The sequence below is a fragment of the Strongylocentrotus purpuratus genome, unplaced genomic scaffold (genome assembly GCF_000002235.5).
Source record: "Strongylocentrotus purpuratus isolate Spur 01 unplaced genomic scaffold, Spur_5.0 spur5_scaffold_11, whole genome shotgun sequence".
NCBI lineage: Eukaryota > Metazoa > Echinodermata > Echinoidea > Camarodonta > Strongylocentrotidae > Strongylocentrotus > Strongylocentrotus purpuratus.
In genome coordinates, this window is record NW_022145596.1 from 3,357,096 (window position 1) to 3,378,576 (window position 21,481).

The 21,481-nt window shown below is 36.5% G+C and overlaps 1 protein-coding gene across 1 annotated transcript; it reads right to left on the reverse strand.

The window, feature by feature from the left end:
• Positions 1-359: 359 nt before the first annotated feature.
• Positions 360-20,463, reverse strand: LOC593067 (paired mesoderm homeobox protein 2B). Its single transcript, XM_792561.5, has 4 exons — positions 19,744-20,463; positions 2,236-2,447; positions 1,195-1,597; positions 360-735 (listed from the first exon to the last, which is right to left on the reverse strand). Exons 1-4 carry the CDS (start codon positions 20,003-20,005, stop codon positions 434-436), a joined length of 1,179 nt encoding a protein of 392 aa, XP_797654.4. The 5' UTR covers positions 20,006-20,463; the 3' UTR covers positions 360-433.
• Between the last annotated feature and the right edge of the window lie 1,018 nt (positions 20,464-21,481).

Sequence of the window (21,481 nt, forward strand, 5' to 3'; positions counted from 1 at the left end):
AAATATAAGAAGTAAAGGGATATGGTTTAGTATCTCGATATCATGTTGTCATTTTATTTCCTTATCTATCCATATGATATAAAACTGAAGTTTTCTTCCATCTTGTGTATTCAGAATACACATTTACCGTTAACGTTTTACGTATGAAACCATGAGACGTTGAATAGCCTAATGCGATTACAACAAAGATGTAATATAACACTCTCTACACAGTTCTAACGATGAGAATGGTTGTTTTTTATAAATAAAAAGACGATCAAATTCCATCAGTAAGTGAGAAAAAAAGTCATTTTCACACAGTGTTCCAGTCATCCTGTAAAACAATGACTTCAATTTTGCATTGATAATCACAATAACATATCGCGAATAGCCGAATTCCGATAGAAAAGAGGTGAGAAAATAGCACATACTAACAAAATCCCTCCTCATGACTTCAATAGTTCAACGAAAACAGACTCGAATGTGAGGTGGCTTTGGCGTGCGAGGTCTTAATTTGACCATGTCCAACCGGGGCAGTGGCGGCGTGTTGCAGTGCTGATGCCGAGGGGAATATAGTGGAGTATGGACTATGGAGAGCGGGATGAGTAGCGGCCGAGGCGGAGTTTGCAGCCGCCCATGAACCACCGCTGGTCAGCTGTGAGTGAGAGGTCGGGTGGGACGTCGGGTGGGAGTGCGATGAGGGATGCTGAGATGAATGACTTGAGACAGACGAGTTGGTTGATGAGGAATGGGTAACTGCGATGAAAATAAAAACGAGAAATAGAGATGATTAGAATAATAAAGATGACGATGACATGTATGAAAATATGTTAGTAAGAAATTACTGTCCATCAAAAGACAGAGTAAAATAATGTAGGATAATGACGAGAGTTACAGAAATAAGTAAACAATATCACCTTATCCTCGGTTTTATATTTTGTGGTGTGATTTATTTGTATTTATTTAATAAGAACTCAATTCAATTTAACATTATTCTACTACAATTAGAATACTTTAACAAAAAAGATAAACAGATATTTTAGTATTTTAAGTTAGCAAAAGTGGGGGAGAGAGAGAGAGAGGGAGATACGCACATTTTGTTTTAAAGGATAGATGAGCTAAGGCTATAGTTGAAAGAGGAGTTATGAGATATATAATTGAAAACAATAATTGAGAAAGGACAGCAACAGAAGCAGAGTAGGTGGAAGGCCTTACCTGATGAAGCAGACGAACTAACACTGGTCATAGATCCGACGGTAGTGGGCGCTACAGGTGACAAATCTTCGGCCTTCAGTGATTTCTTCTTCACAGGAGACACTGCTCCTCCACTCGTCTTCGCTTGACCACCGGTCTGAGACAACTGACCAACACCACCATGCTGTTGACCCGTTGACCCAGTCGTGCCGTTGGTCAGTGTACTTCCGGTTGTTGTCCCGCTGGCTGGGCTGTTGCTACTGTTGCTAGTGGTGTTGCTATTGTTAGTGTTGCTGCTACTGTTGTTGGTGTTCGTGGTGGTGTTGTTATTGTTGCTGGTGCTATTGTTGTTGTTGTTAGAAGTTGCTGCAGCATTGGCACGTTCTGTTTTCCTGAATTTTGCCCTCCTGTTTTGGAACCATACCTGAAAATATAGGGGAAAAAGACGGTAATCATTTACCACGAGCTAACATTGCGCAGTTATTTCTGAACAAAAACATTAAAACAAATAAAACTATTTCAGAATGATTACAGACATAAGAGTAATGTTGCAAAAATGCTTGTATTTTCGAATGTCATCATAATGAATATATTGGTGAAATAACACAGAGAGGAACGCAAGAACTGAAGAAAAATATATCACATCTGGGATTTAAAAAAAATAAAAGGATGGAATGAAGATATAAGGATATTGTTTTGTGCTGTGATTATCTTCAGATATGTTTTTATAATTAGGGTAATAAAAGATATCAAATGTTGAAACAAATATAGCAATAGTAGTAGTAGTAGCAGCAGCGGTAGTAGCAGTAGCAGTAATAATATAAGAAGTAGTAGTAGTAGTAGTAGTAGTAGTAGTAGTAGTAGTAGTAGTAGTAGTATTAGTAGTAGTAGTAGTAGTAGTAGTAGTAGTAGTAGTAGTAGTAGTAGTAGTAGTAGGCCTATGAGTAGTAGTAGCAGCAGCAGCAGCAGCAACAGCAGCAATAGTTGTAGTAAGTGGTGGAAATTGAGTAACAATTAATTAAAAGAAAACAATTCATAACAAATATATCAAACTCAACTCACCTGTACCCTGGCTTCAGTTAGATCAGTCTTCAAGGCTAATTCCTCTCGTTTATAGATGTCCGGATAATGGGTCTCATTAAAGGCTTTCTCGAGCTCCTTGAGCTGTGCACTGGTAAATGTTGTCCTGATGCGGCGCTGTTTCCTCTTCTCGTGCAGACCGTTAGAGGTGGTCGAACCCTCGTGGAGTATTCGGTGCATGTACGGCATACCGGCTGAAACAGAAAGAAGAAAAAAGAGAGGGGGTTTGGATAGTAAATTTTAAATTGGATGAAGTTTAGTTTGTAATGAAAATATTTTATGATTAGTATAAAAAATAAATAATAGGACATCTTTCTACGTATACGTTTTTTAAATGATGATGATGATAAGGAAAATGATAGTGTTGGTGTTGGTGGTGTTGGTGGTGTTGGTGGTGTTGGTGATGTTGGTGATTTTGGTTAAAATGATATTGATGATGATGTTTATGATGATGATGATGGTGATGATGATGAAAATGGCAATGCTGTTGGGATGATGATGGTGATGATGTGGTGATGACGATGTGGCGGTGGTGGAGGTGATGATGATGATGATGGTAGTGATAATGGTGATATTGGGTGAAATGACGATGATGATGATGATGATGATGATGATGGTGGGGGTAGTTAAATGATGGTGATGAATCTGATGGTGGTGGTTGTTGTGGTATAGTGTAGAGAGGAACTGATACATAATGATCGCGGGAGGGGTGGGGTAAACGCATTAACCCTGAATAATACACTCCACACTACAGACAATTCCCAAAATATTGTAAGGCAACTGCCCTCTCCTCCACTTGCCCCCCCCCCCTTCCTCCTCTCCTGCTCACCATATTTCGGTCTGGACATTCACATTCATTAAAGTTTACTTCATACTTTATGTTTTCTTTTAGATTTATGTGTTAAAATATTTATGGGCCAGTTGAGCATAATGGTCGAGTCGAGTGGATTTATTTACGATACATTTTTTTTCTTCACATTGTCTTGTTTTTGTTTACATCCGACTAACTTTTATAGTGATTTAATCATGAATTAGTTATGTCATGAAATTTAACTGGAGTCAATTCGATGCCTTTATTATCCCTTAATAACTATAATAAGTCAACGCAATACATTTATTATCCATTAATGATGTAAGATGAAATCATTAAATAATGATACACAGTTCCAAAAGTCATGTTTATAACTGGATTTAACCACACAGCATGTATGTAAATATATTGTAAGAAATGTGTGGATTTACAGATAACGAGAGTATTTTTAAACAAAAATTAACATAATCAATTTGAATAGTAATCACTAATAGTAATTTGGTGACTATATCTTTCATCAATTTGTTATTTTCCGTGTGATTGGATTGTTATCATCTGACAGACAGAGAGATTCATATTTTATACATAATTATCTGCAAATTACGATCAATTGCGATGGGGTCTTAGAGACCCACGGACATGAGGAAAGGTCTAATGCAGTGTCACATTAATTACCTTACATTTCTAGGATTGATATAGTTAGTTACTCGACGACAAAACTCAACTAATGAGCGGAAAGTCGTTCAGTAAAGTCAACGAAAAAATGGCGCGATACAAAGGTAAGTGTGCGTGAGAGAGCGAGAGAGAGAGAGATAGAGAGAGAGAGAGAGAGAGAGAGTGGAGAGGGAGATGAAGGGAGAGTACTAAAGAGGATAGAAAACTGTCAAAACGAGTTAAGTTATTGCACAATGTTTGTATGTCAATCGAAATGAATATGATCCACAATGAGAAGCGTGATAAAGGCGATGCAAAGAGCGCGTGATCATGGGACGGTTTCTCTGATTAACGACTGGGCTGGAGCAGGGAGAGTGACTCGAGGTGAAAAGGAGGGATACTGTATTTTACCAAGCAGCGAAACTTCATCTCATCATCTAAAAGCTTATGCATGCATTAACACGATCCGTTCGTAGATGCATCAAATATTATGCAAATGAGTAAACGGAGAGAGGGAGAAAAGAAGATACGTTGAATCATTTTGCGCGTGACTTGATTTTATACCTTAAATAAGTTTCTTTGTTTGATGATTTTGTCTCATTTTGGTTTTATGGCTCATTTTCGAGGTAAACCCCATCAACATTATTCATGCCATAGAATAGGCCTAAGTTTCGATAATTTACACCTTTTTATGTTTATTACGATTTCTTCTGATTTAGATATGTGGAGGCAAAACGAAAGCAAATTAATACATACGAATTCTTTGGTTGGTATGATAAACAAAATTCAATGAAATATTATTGTCCTTTTGCAAAGAAAATTTAGCCTCTATCAAAATAAGAGAAGTATTTTCTTTTTCTTTTGATGACGCTATTTTATACATGGTTATGTGAGAACAATATTCAGCCACTGCAAAGAGACCACCTTTTAAATCAGAGAGTCACTGAATGAGCTAAAACTTGACAAAAATGCTTGTCTCATGAGGATAGGCTGCATGGTACAAACAGAATGCACCACATCAACTCAAGCTCAATATTTATAATATTGACTCAGTTTGATTATTTTCTCTCCCTTTCTATGTCTCTGTTATTTCCCTTTTCTCTAGTTCTCTGTATAGGTAGATTTACAAGTATTACCAGCATCACAATCATTTTAAATATAAGCATAGCTTTTTAACATGCCTTACTATTTAAATAAAAGTCAATTATCATAGATGCCATACGATGTGAATGATATATCATCAAGTTATTAATGCTCAACTTCGTCATTTGTTGAGATTTACGTAAAACATCATTCTTATCAGTAATATGTTTTGTTATATTATTTATGTCACGCGCTATTATTTGAAATTAGTACATAAATGAATCTGAATCCAAGTATAAAATCTTTCGGTTAAGGCGTTCGGAGACACTTTGTAAAACCATCTTAAGGAAAGCTCCATTTATTTATAAATGCAAACAAATAAAAGCAAAATACATTAAATAAACCACCCAATTATAAGACAAAATACGTGCATATAACGACAAAATTCCATATAAGCACATTCGCACTTAAGAACCTGAAATATATTCGTATATAGAGCAATTCTTCTGATATATTTTTATATTGTGTCAAATAGTATTGGTATTTCTATCACAGACCTATATTGCCCTCCGGCCGTTATGAATTATGGATTGTTATTGCATCCATTCTTAGCAACCATTGGTATTTCAGACACGTCCATCGTTTGCATGTATTCATTACAGAGGACAATGGTCATAACGATGGACATAATTTGAAGCGTTGTATATTACTGTCAATGCATCTTTATCTATACATGTATAATGCAAACGCCGCCTGGAACTGTGTCAGATACGGCAATGCATGTCTATTATTCAGAGCAAATCATTGGTTTGAAAGACGATATTTAGTATGTATAAGCGTTTTCAAAAGACTCTGGACTTCTTAAAACATTAATGCTGTCTGAAATGTGTATTATGTACCTCTTCAATGTGACTCATGTGTTTTTATACACAGTGAAAAAAAAATGTTACTTACCCTATACCTATCACATAAGTTCCAATAATGCTCCACTGGAGCTATGGTAAATAATAATTGTTAATTTGTAATATTTCTACGTGATGATTTCCTTCACTTTTATGAACTGAGTAACTAATTATATACCTGTATATATAAATTAACACTTATGTGATAATCTGAAAAAGAATAATAGAGACGGACCATGAACGGAGTGTTAAAGAAAAATTCAAGGCAGATATTTGAACAGCGGCAGCTATTTTTTACTCTACTACTTGATTTAGTTCTATTGCTATTCTGCATGTGTTTCTCTATACGAATCTCTTTCTCTTTCTATATCACCACTGCATGCATAATACTAAAGGCCTTCATAGCCATGCAGTATATCCTTATAGGGGAACATAAACTCTTGATCGCGTGTGTTCTCGCAATAATTCTGGCGTGGTCGGCCGCCGAAATAAAATTAGATATTACTCAGAATTTAACTTAATTATTTCCATTTGACAGAAATCCGATGGTTTCTTTTTTCCCTTGCAACCATGGCAACTACATGTGTTCACGAATGCTCCAAGGCGCAGAAGAAAATGCAGCCATGCAAGTTTATAAAATCTACCCAAGAATATGGAAATCATCGAAGTATACAGGTATATTCAAGCAACAATACACATACATCCCAACGCTGTATAGTGGCATCTTAATTTTGAATATAGACGCGCAAAATGGATTTCTTTTGTTGTGATGACTATAAGCCATTGCTGTTGATCCTTTCACCCACAAGACAACGCATATCAGTGAGGATGTATAGTTGAAACTCAGAATGGAATGAAAGAAAAGAAGAATTTAAAAAGTAGTAAAACACACTGCAACACAAAAAACATGATGTCTGTATTGAACGATGTAATTTCCAGAATTTCTGATTATATCACTACCCTTGATCTCATAGATTAAAAGAAATTTGAAGAAATATTTTTAGATTTTTCAAGATGATCAATCTATACAAGCAGGTTTTTTAGGGGGATTAACAAAAACAGTTCAGATTTATATTAAAAAAAACCCGAACAAGGCCTCAAAATGAAGAACATTTTTGAATTCATACCTTCTGTTTTACACCAGAGAAATTAGTTTCTCATCGCTAGTTTCTCTTCAAAAATATTTACAAAATAAAAGATTGAGATAAATGTATGCGATATGATCGTCAATCTGATATATCTTTAAATCCTGATTATATGAACAATGGTCTAATAATATTTCCCTATTACATTTGTCTTTTAAATGTTCCGGGTGTAGAATGGAAAACACAATATTGCTGCCCTCTCTAGTTGTATCCAGTCAGGTTAACAACTGTACTCTTTGTTTTGGAAATTTGAGCACACCAAACAACAGCTGACCTGTGAAATCACTTTCCTCTTCTAAACACATAATCAATAACTAGACATTAAAAATACATTCCTTTGTTATAACGAGATAATTATCCAGCTTGTTAGTACCTAACACACAATGGATCTTTGATCGATAAAATGAACCTCCATGATTTATCGCTGAAACCATTTCCGTAACCCATCAATAAATCAATATTTCCTTTCCATAACCAAGAGGTCTGCTGTTAGACTGCGTGAATAATAAATTCGTTCAACATAAGTACCATTATTGATGAACATGTGTTCTTTTAAACAATGTTTTCGTCATGAATTGATGATATTATGACATATGTTAATAAATCTTTTTGTTCGAATAGAATTAATGAGCATTAGGGAGCATTTTGGAGACCTTAAAGGTAAAGACCAGTATTGGAAACGCCCCAATTTCAAAAAATGAAATGGAAGCTCTCATTACCAATCATGTGAAAGAATATGTTTTGACTAATACATGATGATAAAAAATTTGCCGGGAAACCGCCTACTAATTCATATATTTGGTAAATTTGTTTCTCTCATGGTCTGTGAGAGATATAGGGTAGTCCCATATACATCTTTCTGTGTATAGTGCTTGTAACTTTACGAAGAATGGGCAAAATTTCTTATCATTTTGATGATTCCAGAACCTTGCAGATGCTAGATGCTAGATGATCAACCTTCTCTGATCGATTCCACAACGTTTCTTTCACAATGCAATCGCATGACCATAACTGGTCTTTACCTTTAAGGCAAACAAATATAAGAATTAGACAGATGAAGCTATTTAAGAGTGAAAATGAATAAAGACCATAATCAAGAAGAAATATTGATAAGAGAAAAGGAGAGAATTAAAAAAAGAAGATTTATATAGAGAGATGAATGAGTTTATAAGGGGTAGGATAGATAGAGGAGTGAGGGAGAGAAAGAGAAAGAGCGAGGGTAGGGAGAGATAGAGAGAGAGAGAGAGAGAGAGAGAGAGAGGGAGAATGTAGGTGGGGTAAACGTTTAAGATGGAAAAAACGAGGTCGATGAAATTATTATTTGAACAAAGAAACGCGACATATTCCTTCATACATAGAAAATACCTCAAACCTGACGAGATAGAGATTTTTTTAAAGATCCAAAGCAGTGGGGGTCCAATGAGTATCCCCCTCACATTTTTTTGCCGCCAATTGTCATCCTCCTTCGATATGAATTATTTAAGGATGGCAGGCGGTGATCTTAACATCTGTTTAGTAATTTACAAGCTCGATTATTACTCGTCTGCTACCAGTCTTTCATAGAATATTATCCGCACTGATTTTAATGAACGAACGGCAGGTCTTTTGCTCATGCTACCCGCGAAACTAACCGGTTTCTATTCTGAAAAGTTACTTAAGCGAACTTAATTCCCGTTCAACGCGAGTGTGGCACAGATCAAATAGGTACCGAAAGTCAACAGTGGAATGGGGTCTTTTTAACAAATTAATGGTCCTAATTTTCCGCACCAGTAATGTAGGGCATTGGTTAGGTGACGATTAATATCCTTTGGTAGTTGAGAGGGCAAGGGTAAATATATACATTTAATTTTCTCTAAATGGCTGTCTCCTTGTTGTTGTTGTTGTTGTTGTTGTTATTATTGGTGGTGGTATTGTAGTTGTTGCTTGAATGCATTGAAATTGAAATAAATCCTGGTAACATAAGACCCTATAGGTGGGGTTTGAATAAAGTATAATATTTTATGAGAAAAATACAGAACACGGTTTTAAAAAAATATATTTAAAAAAAGGAAGAATTTTTCGGTTATTTCATCCATGTCGTTAGTTTATTCAACAATGCATTTTCATTATTTGGTTTGGTTTGTTTAATTAACGTAGGTCAGACTGCTAATTTTGATAACAAATAACTGTCGAGCATTAATTATCCCCTTGGCCATTTTCTATCTTTAGTCTTTTAATCGCTTTGCATATGTGTAGTTGAAAGCGGAACAAAAAGATGTGTAAAAACAGGAATCAAGTATATTGTTCTCGCTTTCTTTGAAAGTTTTAAATTGGCGATACACGAATTGAGCAATAAGTCATGTAATCAATATTGCTATCAATTCAGTCTGATGTTGAATAAAATTGAATTGTGAAAATATCTCACAAGGGAAATCGAATACACCTTTATCTCCGGGGTAAGAACAATATCACAATGATAATGAAAACAGAAAATAGTTATCATACAGACTATAAACTGAAATCTTATCAGTCCATGCATTATCTTGATACTCAATACCTTCAACAATATTGAATCGACAAAATCATTGTGGCTATATTGTGGTTGTCTATTATATCGCCGTACTTTTATTTAAAACACAAGTTAAGAGCATCGTGATCATGTGAGGGTCTCGTAACCAAATCGTCATCGAATCCCTTGTCGAAGATCACTGATATGATGAGCAATTTATCCCCAGGCCTCAACATGTCTCTATTTTCATATCCGATAGAGTAAGAGAGGCTAAATCACATCACCTTTTTATGTGAGCCATTTTTTCCCTTCTCAACAATCCATCTTCTTTTCTCATCTTTATCTTATTTTTTGTTTAGTCATCGGAGTTCAATCTTCTTTCGACCGGTTTAATCACGGCCATATTGAAATAAAGATTGCTTTTTTAGACAACTCAATTCTGGGCAATGATTTCATCTCTCACATAGCTATACCCATAGGCATGTAATGTAAACCTATTTCTTTAGTCACCTAGAAGAGGCCTCCAAATCAAAGGACCTGAAATATATACACCTAGTACAGTGAATCAACTTTAGAGTTTGGAACAAAAGGCTTACGTATATAAAATCGACCTAATCCGATTTAGTAGGACTGGAATAACATAACAACCTTTTGTTCGTAATAAGTGACCATGGCATAAAATATAAGAACGCTAATATGCCATTAAAAAATTCTGGTTTGAACAAAAAACTTGAAATTCAGTTATGTGGAGTCTACATTATTATGATCTAATGAAACCGTCAATGTATGTGCCCCAATCTTCAATTTCTGTTTATTATTTCAAACGCATTTACATATCCGTCATATAGACCTGCGCACAGAGATCTAGTTTTGTTTCTCTTATTTTACTCCTTACACGGTATCAAAATATAAATTAATCGCACTTGATATGATGATAAAGCAATGATGAAGTCATTAAAGTTTCCATGTCTTTTTGTGCTGGATTCTTCCACCCTGTCTCATTTCAGTCTTATTGTTTTTAAGTTGTTCCTTATTTTTCTCTTTGCTTGGTAGAAGTGTTATTCTGAATGTTTTGATGGTATCGTCTATCCCTTAATTTGTTTTCCTGTTTTCTAGGTGAATGTCACTGATAGGTGATATTGACTAGCAGACGATATTTGACACTACCAATGGATTGATTCGAGGAAATTCGCGCGCTCTTTTCGCGCCCTTTTTCAACTTATATCTGAGTGAAACGCTAGAAAGTAAATGGTGGTAGGTTCTCTATGACACAGAGAGAGAGAGAGACAGAGAGAGACAGAGAGACAGAGATAGAGACAGAGAGAGAAAGGGGGTTCGATTTAACAACTAGAGGGAGTAGAGTGTTTGGGCAATTAAAAGCAATTGGTTCGTTGTCTTTTTTCTAAATCTGAGTTTTTGTTCATTAGTGAGAAAACACGTCGATTGATTTGGTTGAGATCTAACTGCTAGGGATTCCACGGGTACACAGAAAACTGAAACCACCATGGCAGTATCAGGTCAGGCCCTTTCCCCTTTATTTCCTGGAACGTTTTCCATCAGGATAATAAGAACCGCCTCCATTTGTGGAAGTGAGAACACAATTAATGGGGATAGTATTTCAGTGAGGCGTTTAAGCAATCTTTGATTTTGCTGCTGAAGTAGGTAATTTGTTTTTATACCATATCGGCTTCTCTCTTCCTCTCTCTCTCTCTCTCCCTCTCTTGTCCCTTTCTTGAGAAGAAGTTTTGCCAAGGGTGGAAGGATATATCTATTACTAACCTATGGGTAAACAGACTGTTTCCCCAAAAGCCATTTTACTTTTTCGTATATGTGTTATCTCATGAAGGGGTGCAACTATAACTGTAACAAGTGTTCCGGAGACAGAAAATCAATCAAGTGAAGAATTCGATACACACCTGACCAGAGCGCTGTTCCGTGGCGCCGCGCTTGTCTGTCGTCTGTTTGGGTTTGAATGGCGGTTAATGATGTCTTTGTTTTTCACTTCAAACAACTCCCAAGACTAGAAACAGGAAACTATCTACTTTTATATTTATTTATCCGTATACCTGTTTGTCTCCACACTATACATATTTACGAAATTACGCTGTATTACAAGCAAATAAAGTTTGGCGTCCATTTGGTTTCTCGAAGCTCTTTGCTTCTAGAATTTTAGAACCTTTCTTTCATTCTCCGACTACACCAAAATATCAAAATTTCCACCAAATCTGCTGATCATTTATTTTAATAGATGGAATAAAATGCAAACAAAAATTGTTAGATATTTTTCTCATGTTATGATGTTACCCCTAAAATCATCACTAAAATTCTTCACTTTTTACTTACTAATCTTAATAGTTTTAAAATAAAACACTAGCCTTATCATATTTGTTTACGTATTACATAAACATTGGGGTTGGTGTAACTGCCTACGGCCCTTAAAGAGCATGGCAGAGTTAAGTGACTTCTAATAATTTAGACTACAGGGTTTTACACTGTAAATGACTATTGATTTCATTTTGAATTACAGCGTGCAGGTTTCTTAAAATTAGATCGAATATCAATCGATTGTCTATAACACGAAACCCGCAATTAATCAGAAGTTTCTTTTCGTCTTCGTTAGCCTGACATGCCTGATTTTACTTGGTATTATATTTTCCCAATTTTGTATAAGTTCATTCTGAGTGAGTAACAGAGGCGCAGCAGGGATCGAGTCATGGGGGGGGGGGGCTGATACTGGTCTTATGTCGAATGAATTACATGCAAGGAGTAGAGCGATCGAACGGGGAAGATTTTGAAAGGGGTGATATCATTCCCTTTTCACGTATTGTCACCTCTCCCTTTCTCTCTCCCCCTCTTTCTCTCTCTGTCTGTCTCTATTCTCTGTCCTCGATTATAGAGAGGGCGCGTGCCCCTCTAATCTGACAAATTTGCTGACAAATTAAGTCTTCAGATCAGTAACTGTTTCAGTCCATTTTGTTAATGTCATTGATGTCATGATCTCCGAGCCTATCGAATATGTTATCAAAGCTATGAGTTGTTATTCACTATTGATATTTTTTTTAAAGTATAACGAGAATAAGATAACAAGTGTCATCATTGATTATGTACCAACAAAGTCATAGCTAAATAGTTCCTTTAATTATGCTGAATTGACCTTTGTTCATTATGACCTTGTTTATTTAAAATCATCCATCTAATAACAATGTTTATTCGCAAAAATAAAAAAATAATTCTCTTGCTCCTCCTATCATCTTCTAATATCATCATCATAATCGTTTTTCTGTAATCAAATCTTTAACTTCTGGTACATGTAGATGTTGATATATTCCGGATGAATAAACGAGAAGAGAAAACCAATCTTTCAAACGATGCGTCCTAATTAATCAACGTGGTATGTATGGTGGGTAAGATTAATTCATCATCATGGGTCTCTCTGTATCTACAAATAGTTTCTCAATGGCCACTTCATGTCCTGTTCAAGCTTTCTTCATTTCAATCAAACCCTTCCGCAAACATCGACATGTGTCATACTAACGCACGAATTCTGCTTCCAAAGTCATCATCCTTATTAATGTATCATCCCGAGCGAAGGAGAAGAGATGGGGGAAATAGCAGCGCAGTATTATGAGTATACCCTTCACCCCCATTCCATACTACGGTGTCCCTGAATATTTAATTTGCCAAAATGGTCTATGAACAAGCATACACAAACAAGCGTATTTACAATGACGGTTGTGATTCTTTTTTTCCCCTCGCTTACCCAGCGCACCACTCGGAAGGCGGCCCTTATTAATTCATTGATTGATTGATTTTTTTTCTTCCTCTTCTTCCTCCCTTCTCTGTGTTTCTCGCTGGGTAGATTCACCACCCGCTTGCCATGCTAGCGCTCCGATGAGCGAACGAGGGGTAGTATCGTACCGTCTGGCACGGCGGGGAAAGCCCAGCCATATGTCCTTATCGACCCGCTCTCTCTCCATCTCATCTCGCTCCTATACACCAACACCAATGATATCATCACCATCCTCTCTCATTCTCTCCCCTCCTCCTCCTCCTCCTCTCTCAGTAACAAGCAAACAATAGAGATGATGAGGGTGATCGTTCGAATATGGACCCCAAATGTCAACATTTAAACATCTCCTAATTTGCACAGAGTGAACCGTATACTCCAAACAATCTTGACGACTTTTTTTTCTCTCTCTTTCTCCTTCAGCAATGATAGAGGAAGACTTAATTAATTTGAGTGCTAGTGTGAGGGGCATATTTTAGCCAGCAGAAATATAATATTGGGAGAGGAAACGGATTGCATCCGACCAGAAGTTGAAAAATCAGTAGAGTACAAATGCTATAGTCAAACAATAACATAATCAAGGCATACATCTGTGTTGGCAATTCGAGTGAAATTTGCATAATCTCAATTGTTATAAAAGATACAACATTTCATTATCCTATTTTATGTGCCTCAGCTATTGAGAAGAAAAAAAATATTCGGGGCATATCATGCAATATCTGTATATCCATTGATGTCTCATTTAAGCAAATAAAACAAATAGTCAAACAAAAATATATGGTATTGACGTGAATATCTTTGTGATAAATTATGAAACCTTTGAAACATTTCTATTAACATGATTAATTTGAATGACTAAAAAAAATGCCTAGTTTAATCAGTGTAATAAAGATGTGGAGCGAATATGATCTCACTTTGTTTTGGTTCTAATTGTTATCATAAAATGCATTTCGTGATTGTATGATTTGCCACGTTATGATTATCATTGCCCCAAATGTGGTCATGTTTTGATGACAACATTATAATTAGTTTTAAGTATATTTTCTAGTGAGAAAAATGTACTTAGATGTTATTGTGTTACTATGATTATCAATTTAGTGACAATTAGTAATGTAGTATTAATCGAATACCCATGTAGTATTAGTTGTACTTTCTGTTAACTTTCTTTAAACATATCTGGAAAGAAAAAGAAAAAGAAATATATGGGTACATGTATACAACATTTGCAAAGAATTTCAAAAAATCAAGATAAGGCAATTTCAGTAAGCATTACGTATATCCCATTGACATTACAATGAATTGTTACGTAATACAAATATTGTACAACAAAATATTACTATGGTATTGAAATTGCCATTGAGTTAATTTGAAGAAATTCTTTGCGATAGTGTTGAGTGTGTCGAATGAATTTTGTTCAGAGGACTTTTCTTTCCAAAGAATACAAAATATGTATAGTAGGCATTTTTAAATATATTTTCAAATAGATATTAAGAAGTGTTTTTTAATTTGTGGATGAATAGTATGAAAACAATTGTAGTGCATTAAAAGCATCTTCGTTTCATCCTTTGACAGCGATGAAGATAGATTATAAAGAATTGGTTGTTAATGAAGCGTAGTATATCTCCTTCTGGTCACCAGTCGAAGAGATTATCCCATGTGCGATAAGGATCTAGACCGGTGACGCAGGCGTGAAAAGGTGGGCACATACGGGTGTGTCCATCCACAGAGTTTGCTAGCCGCGATCTTCACGAAGTCGCATATGGCATTTTTTTTTGGCGCCTCTTTCTTCGGCTGGAGATGTGTCGCGTGCGGGAATGCGAATAGCCGGCTTCCCGCAAGCGCCCCGGTCGGTATACGGGGCGGATTAAAGACCTGCCTCGCTGACAGGATGGTGTAAAGATAAAAGAAAATCAATGATTGGTCGCGTGGGCTTCCCTTTGAGTGGATTATAACCAGCCTAATTTCGACCACCCCCTCAATTTTCTTTGATTGATAATAGTTTAGACAATACACGATTCATTTCCATAATTGACCTGTCATGGCCTTGGAATAAGCTGGACCTCCAAAGGCAAAGTAAAGGGATATATACAACATGAACATATTTTTTTGAAAACCGTCAAACATGAATAACAATAGTTTCAAAAAGGGAATTGACTATTGATCTTTTACTCTTAAAAAAAAAGGCTCTTAAAGTTATCTTTTTGTAATTTTCATATTACAGAGCTTGGTTATAAATCACTATGTCATTTTGACTAGCTATTATGTCTGTGTTTGAATTGATAATGGAAATGAACGAAAAATTCAAATTAGTTTTGTCAAATGTTCTCCAAACAAATTTCTTAATAATCCGCTGTTAAACAAAGTAAAACAAAGAGAATATTACTACCAGTTAATTGTTTTATTTATTAATCTTACAATTAGTTACATGTAAGATAGGGAAAATCTAATTAAAAAGTGAGGTACTCGTGCATGCAGTCAGCCAAAAATAAATAAATTTCTTGTTACAGTAAATAATATGCATTAAATGTAAAGTGCTCCAAAAATTATGATACTTAGCTAAACAGCAACCGTTTTAATCACTCATTCCTGTAAATAAAACATTAAGTTCATCCAACTTTATGAAAACAAAAAATATATTCTTTTACTATTAGTGTACATAATACACATTCCTCATTTATTCCTCATATCCAATCTCAATCCTATATTATTATCATTGTATTGCTACATCTTACACCTCTTTGTGCTTAAACTAAACGCAACAACTTTTTTTTAATAATAAAGTATGACTATACCCCGTAAAGCCAGGGACATCACATACATAACGCTAATTTATCTTTAGCTGGGGCGTTTTCTTGTTGTAGAAAAACAGATAAATCCCATTAGACATAGCAACGCCCAATCGAGTTATTCACTTCCCAAAAGAAAGGGGGGAAAGGAACGCAGTTGTAGGCTAACTTCTAATTTAACTCTCTCGTTTAGGGATTACTCGTCAACTGATTAAGTTTTCGTCCAATCTACGATGAGGCTATTCCGACACAATACTTGTTAACATGTCTCATGTGGGTTTAGCTTCCTCTATGTTTCTCCTCCGTTTTCCCAATGCCAAGGAGTCGTTTTCTTGGAAGTAAACCACCAAAAGAATTAAAAAAGCTGCCATCTTAGAAGTGATGTTAATATAGATGATAGGGAATGTTTGGTATTTGATGTAAATTAAGGTAAAGTTCCCTCATCTTCTTCGCCTAGCTTCCTGCTGGGGGAGGCTTGGTTTTCAACAGGAGAAGAAAAAAAAAGCGGAGGAAAACTTGATTTAATCAGGGATAAAGTCTTCTCCACACCTCCGGGACAATCTTATCGAAGGGATGGCTTCTTAGATACTCAGGCTTGACATATGACTTTTCCCTTTTGGATATGAAGAAGGAAAGACATGAGGAATGGAAAGAAAGAAGAAGACAAACAGGAGGAAATGCACTCGGTGGAGGAGAGGAGGGCTGGATTGATTGGATACGTGTTTCTTTGCGGGAATTCGAGTCGCGAAAGCCCGCGGATTTAGCTTAGTACAGCCGTCTGCGCACGGGCACACACTATCCCTTTACATTAATTAATCAGTATTCATTTTTGAAAAAGCACACATGCACACGTGGAAGAAGACGGTCAAGAAATACGTATCGCTAAAGGGGGCTTGCTACCTTCGAAACTTTTAGAGCTGGCACTCATGAAATGAGAAGATGACAAGATGAGAAGAAGACTTCAACACCCAAGATTCTTCATTTGATCAAGTTTAAACGCTGGTAACCCTCACTAAATCCGTGCTCTCGTTTTTTATTGTAGAGCAAATTACACATGAAATGCGCGCCGAAATTCGAATCGGGATGTCTTTGAGTCATTTGTTTGAAGAGTGGCTTGATTTGGCAGTCAAATAGCGTTTAATTCGTTTTGCATTCTCGGCAATTATTTGAGCAAACTAGAAGTAGGGACTGATCGGCGTACTCCGCTCACACGCTCAGATAATATGATAGGAATAGACTGCGAAAGTCAAAACACTGAGGAAAAAGAAAAACATGTACGAGAAAAAGATTGAGATTAAAGGAAATGAATGAAATAACATAGAAAATGGAAAATGGTAAAGGATAATGGTAAAAAGAAAAACAATTGAAGACAAAATTAATTGATTGTGTCTTAATTTAAAAGAGAAATCACTTTAAAAGAGAGAATTCTCTTTGGCAGGTGGCGTTCAATTTTCGTATTTTATTTTGTATTTTGAATTTCTTTTACTCTTTTATTAAAACCTAGAATGTTCCATAAGATAAGGGATAGCACATCATTAATAAATGTTTGAAACAATCACATCTAAAACAAAGTTCTACTTGGTTTAACATTAAAAATATGTCAAGATTAGCGTCTGGTATCCTCACTGAGTCTCGTGCTGCATGGTGAATGTAAAACGCCATTGTAAAGTCATTTATATAAAACAAAATGTAAAAGGAGTCTAGGGAGAAACGGAAATACATAGTTAAGTTTGCCTGAGTGGGCTTTTAAAGTATTCAACCATCTTAATGTTATTACCGAAGAGCTAAACGTAGCTCAAATTGAGATTTATTTGATAACTGTTACACCTCCCTTTTCATGACTCGGTGATTCGGTAGAGCCAAATTCACTTTAGTCCTCTTCATATGCGTAAACAATGCTGTAATACAATTTGTCTGAATAACCAATTCGCTAATTTAATGTTCTCCGCCTTGACAAAACTCTTGCTTGCGTGTGAGTCTTTCTTCGGCAAGAAAAAAAAAAAGGTTGTTCTCCGTATTTATTGAGAGATAAAAGGGGGTGTTTGGGAGGGGAAAGAATGGATGAAACGTGCTCATTTAGATTTGTGAGAAGTTAAGCTAATCAATTACGAATGCAAATTCTCTTGTTGAGAAGGCTACGTCTCAATTTTACAGTTGTAGGTACGCGATTTGACGAGACCTGTCAATTATAATTACATACAATTATTTCTAAAAATCATCGAAGTTCTAATAAATGCTTTGGTGATTAAAACGTTTTCTGCTGTTTTAAATGTAGTATTCTGTTCTTAAACTGCCGGTATTTAAGCCTTTCTTGTTATTTTTGCTTTGTTTTATTTTCTTAATAACACTTATAGAACTTAAGACAAGTATCTACCACATTCGGAATGCATATTATGATAATCTTGCACGTTCACTTTCGTATATAATTTACTGATCATGAAATGCTTTCTTATCTACACTGGACGGATTGAATTCCACATGTCTACTTGCTGGACACTTCGTCGATTGCCCGGCACAACGTATTTTGTTCATTATCTCTAGAAATTCTTGACTATTACATCAAATATACTTTTACACTTTTCTTATCGTCACGATAATGAAATAAAATTCTAAGAAAAATTGTTTTACAAAACTTTTAAACGTATGCTTCCGTCAAAATAATGGAAGTTAAAAGTATGAGATTCGAAATATTTGGCCATATTTTAACAGAATAACATCTCGTATTAGGGATTGTTCTGTTAATCTCACTGAATAATCTCTGATTATTAATAACAAAGTTAGTATATCTTCACTTGAAAATTTGAAAGAATTAGGAGACCAAGCAAACAAATATTTCTACCCTTCAAGATTCATTTATATTTAAATTAAGATATCTAAATATCAGTATTAACACATACAGTGATTTTCCTTTCAATGTATGGTTTATTAATGTACCTATTAATAAGACAAATAGGAACCTTATGAATTATTCGTATGTATTTTTTCTTCAAATCAAGAACCATTTTAATGCAGACGACATCCCTTTGGTTTTATTGTAATGCTTCAAGTAATAAAAGTAGAATATATTTTATATAAAGCTGAACATGCTAAAATACACTATTAACGGCCATAAAATCCATCCCATGCTTTAGCAAAAAATAAAAGTAAAACTTGCTTGACAAAATCAATGTGGTGATGAATGAGAAGCTTGCACACCGCACATACTTTAAACATCAAAATTTCATTTATTAGAAGAGACGTGTGTGTGTTGAGCATACTTCGAAGGTAAGATGAGCGAAAATAAACAAATAAAGATCGGAAAAGTGGTTTAGTCGATGTTGAGGTAGAAATTGTTCGAATTAGTGGGGAGTCCGAATTGATAAACGGACCTAATGTCATTGTTGGTCGCGCGCGCGGCTGGTTAACGAAATTACCAAATAATTTACCAACAAATCAAATCAGAACAGGATAAATCACATAATCAACCATCATCAACGACACTAAAGCGCTCAAAAAACAAACCTAGGCAAAATTGATCGAATTATCTTTGGTGTAAATGTCGTTATGTAATTTAGCGAACTGCAAACTGTATTTGGGTTTGATCAACTTAGTTATAGGTTGGTAGGGACCGGGGAAAGAGGGAGTGCTAGCTAGACGAGCGTCGATCGCTCCGCGCCTAATTCTATCATTGAAGAGGGAATTTAGAGATATACAATTGACTTGGAACGATTTGATCAGCAATTGGGAACGGGAAGAGGGGAAAGCAAGAGTGACATTAGTTCTGTCTGACACTTCCATCTAGTCTTAGCCAATAATCGTTATCATCAAACAGAGAAATTATTTTGGATTACTTACCACTGGAATACGGCGAGCATTGTGACATTTGCTGGTGCTCCATCATCGATGCTAGGTTGCATGTACCGGCCATGCTGCCTGCTCCTGTTCCGTAGCCAACCGATGGTCTCAGGCTGCTGTAGGGGTAGGCTTGGGCTGGTTGAGAACTCACAGAACCAGGGAACTCTCCATAAGAAGTCGGGATACCCAACCCGGCACCCTCCACCCCGCCTAGACACGAATCATAGGCATTTTGACCCAGGTATGACGAGTAATCCATCATGCTACCAGAGCGACTAAACACCACTTGACGATCAATTTTGCCGAAATTTCTTCACAAAGGTGGAACCCCAAATTGTGTTAAAACAAGGAAAAATTAGGAGAGATTGGGATAGTTTTATTTGAATCGGTAAGTTTTTGTTCTAGAGGATGTTGATGATGATGATGAAGAGAGAGAGAGATGAAGATGAGAGACGAGCGATGTGATGTGATAAGATGAGATAAGACGAGTCGATCTAATTGAGAGATGAAGATGGTGTTTAACTCAGCTTGTCTGTGACGTAGTCAACGAGACGTCTCTTGATTGGCCAGTTAATGCTGTTCGTATTTGTACAGATAAGGAGCCTTTCGTGCTGGTTTCAAGACTTTTCAAAGAGAGATAAGAATCGGTCTCTATGATCATGTCATACGGGTAGTTTTTTTGTATAAACTGTAAGTACTTCAAATTATTTACACAATCTGCAAACAGCAAAAGGGTATTACGATAAAGCTATGTCATCGGTAAAACTCGTATTAGAGACGAAGTCACTGATGCCTTGAAGACACGCTAAATTCAACTGTCAGATGAGCGAAATGGTTAGACTGAAGACGAGACTAGCTTGCAATCCATGGACCAGGCGAAGCCAAGTAATCACAATTTAATGCACTTAGGGAAAATATCGAGAGATGGCTTGTAATACCCAGTGCATTTAGATGCTCTGAGATGAAGTTTCCGCGCGCGATGTCGGAGGTTGCAAACAGTGAAGTGAGACATGTTTTGCAAGGAAACGAGGAGAGAGAGAGCGCGCTTGGAGTAGCACCGTGTAAAGTGTGTGTGTGTGCTCGGTTGTGTGTGTATACGCGCTGTACATGCAAAGATCCGTGGCGTCACGAATACCAGCACCGCTACCACCGCCACCAACATCGGTACGGTCACGTGATAGAATCACTGGGCGTATCTCATCTTTGCACCGCTGATTTGTGTGTATGCATGCCCCGTGGCGCCCAGCAAGCCCTTCTTATTTGGTGCATCCTAGAAATGTACTCTCCCTTTCATCCCTTTCGCGCGACATGTGTAAACTGCTAGCTGACAGGAATCCCCCAGGCGCCAAGCTCCGCTACCCCTACCCCTGCTAGAGCATTGCCTACCACCCGGTAGCTACCCCATACCTGCTTGTATTGCTCATTCCTTCATATTCTTTAAGCACATGACTGTCGAACGGCACTTAATGTCGAGGTTTTTTCCTCAACTTATGCTAGGTGATCGCTAAACAATACTCCGCCTGTCAACTCACTCTTTCTCTATCCCCCCTTTTCTTTCGTACACTTCCCGCCAAGTTTTCTAATCGTAATTAGTAGATGGTCCTAGCGGGATTTTACCTTTCTCGCCTTGTTAGAAGGGCTGGGAACATATAAAAGCACCGAGGTTTGACTTAGAGCCCGGAGATGTTAACAAGGGTATCGGGGGGGGGGGGGGAGCGGAGGAAGTTTTATAACGCTT

Bases quoted from the DNA above. Each gene is read 5' to 3' on its own strand.
- LOC593067 (XM_792561.5), bottom strand. From the start codon at position 20,005: ATGATGGATTACTCGTCATACCTGGGTCAAAATGCCTATGATTCGTGT. The intron at 2,448-19,743 runs GTAAGTAATCCA...TTTCTGTTTCAG, and splicing joins ATGCTCGCCGTATTCCAGTG to CCGGTATGCCGTACATGCAC. The intron at 1,598-2,235 runs GTGAGTTGAGTT...CTATATTTTCAG, and splicing joins TAACTGAAGCCAGGGTACAG to GTATGGTTCCAAAACAGGAG.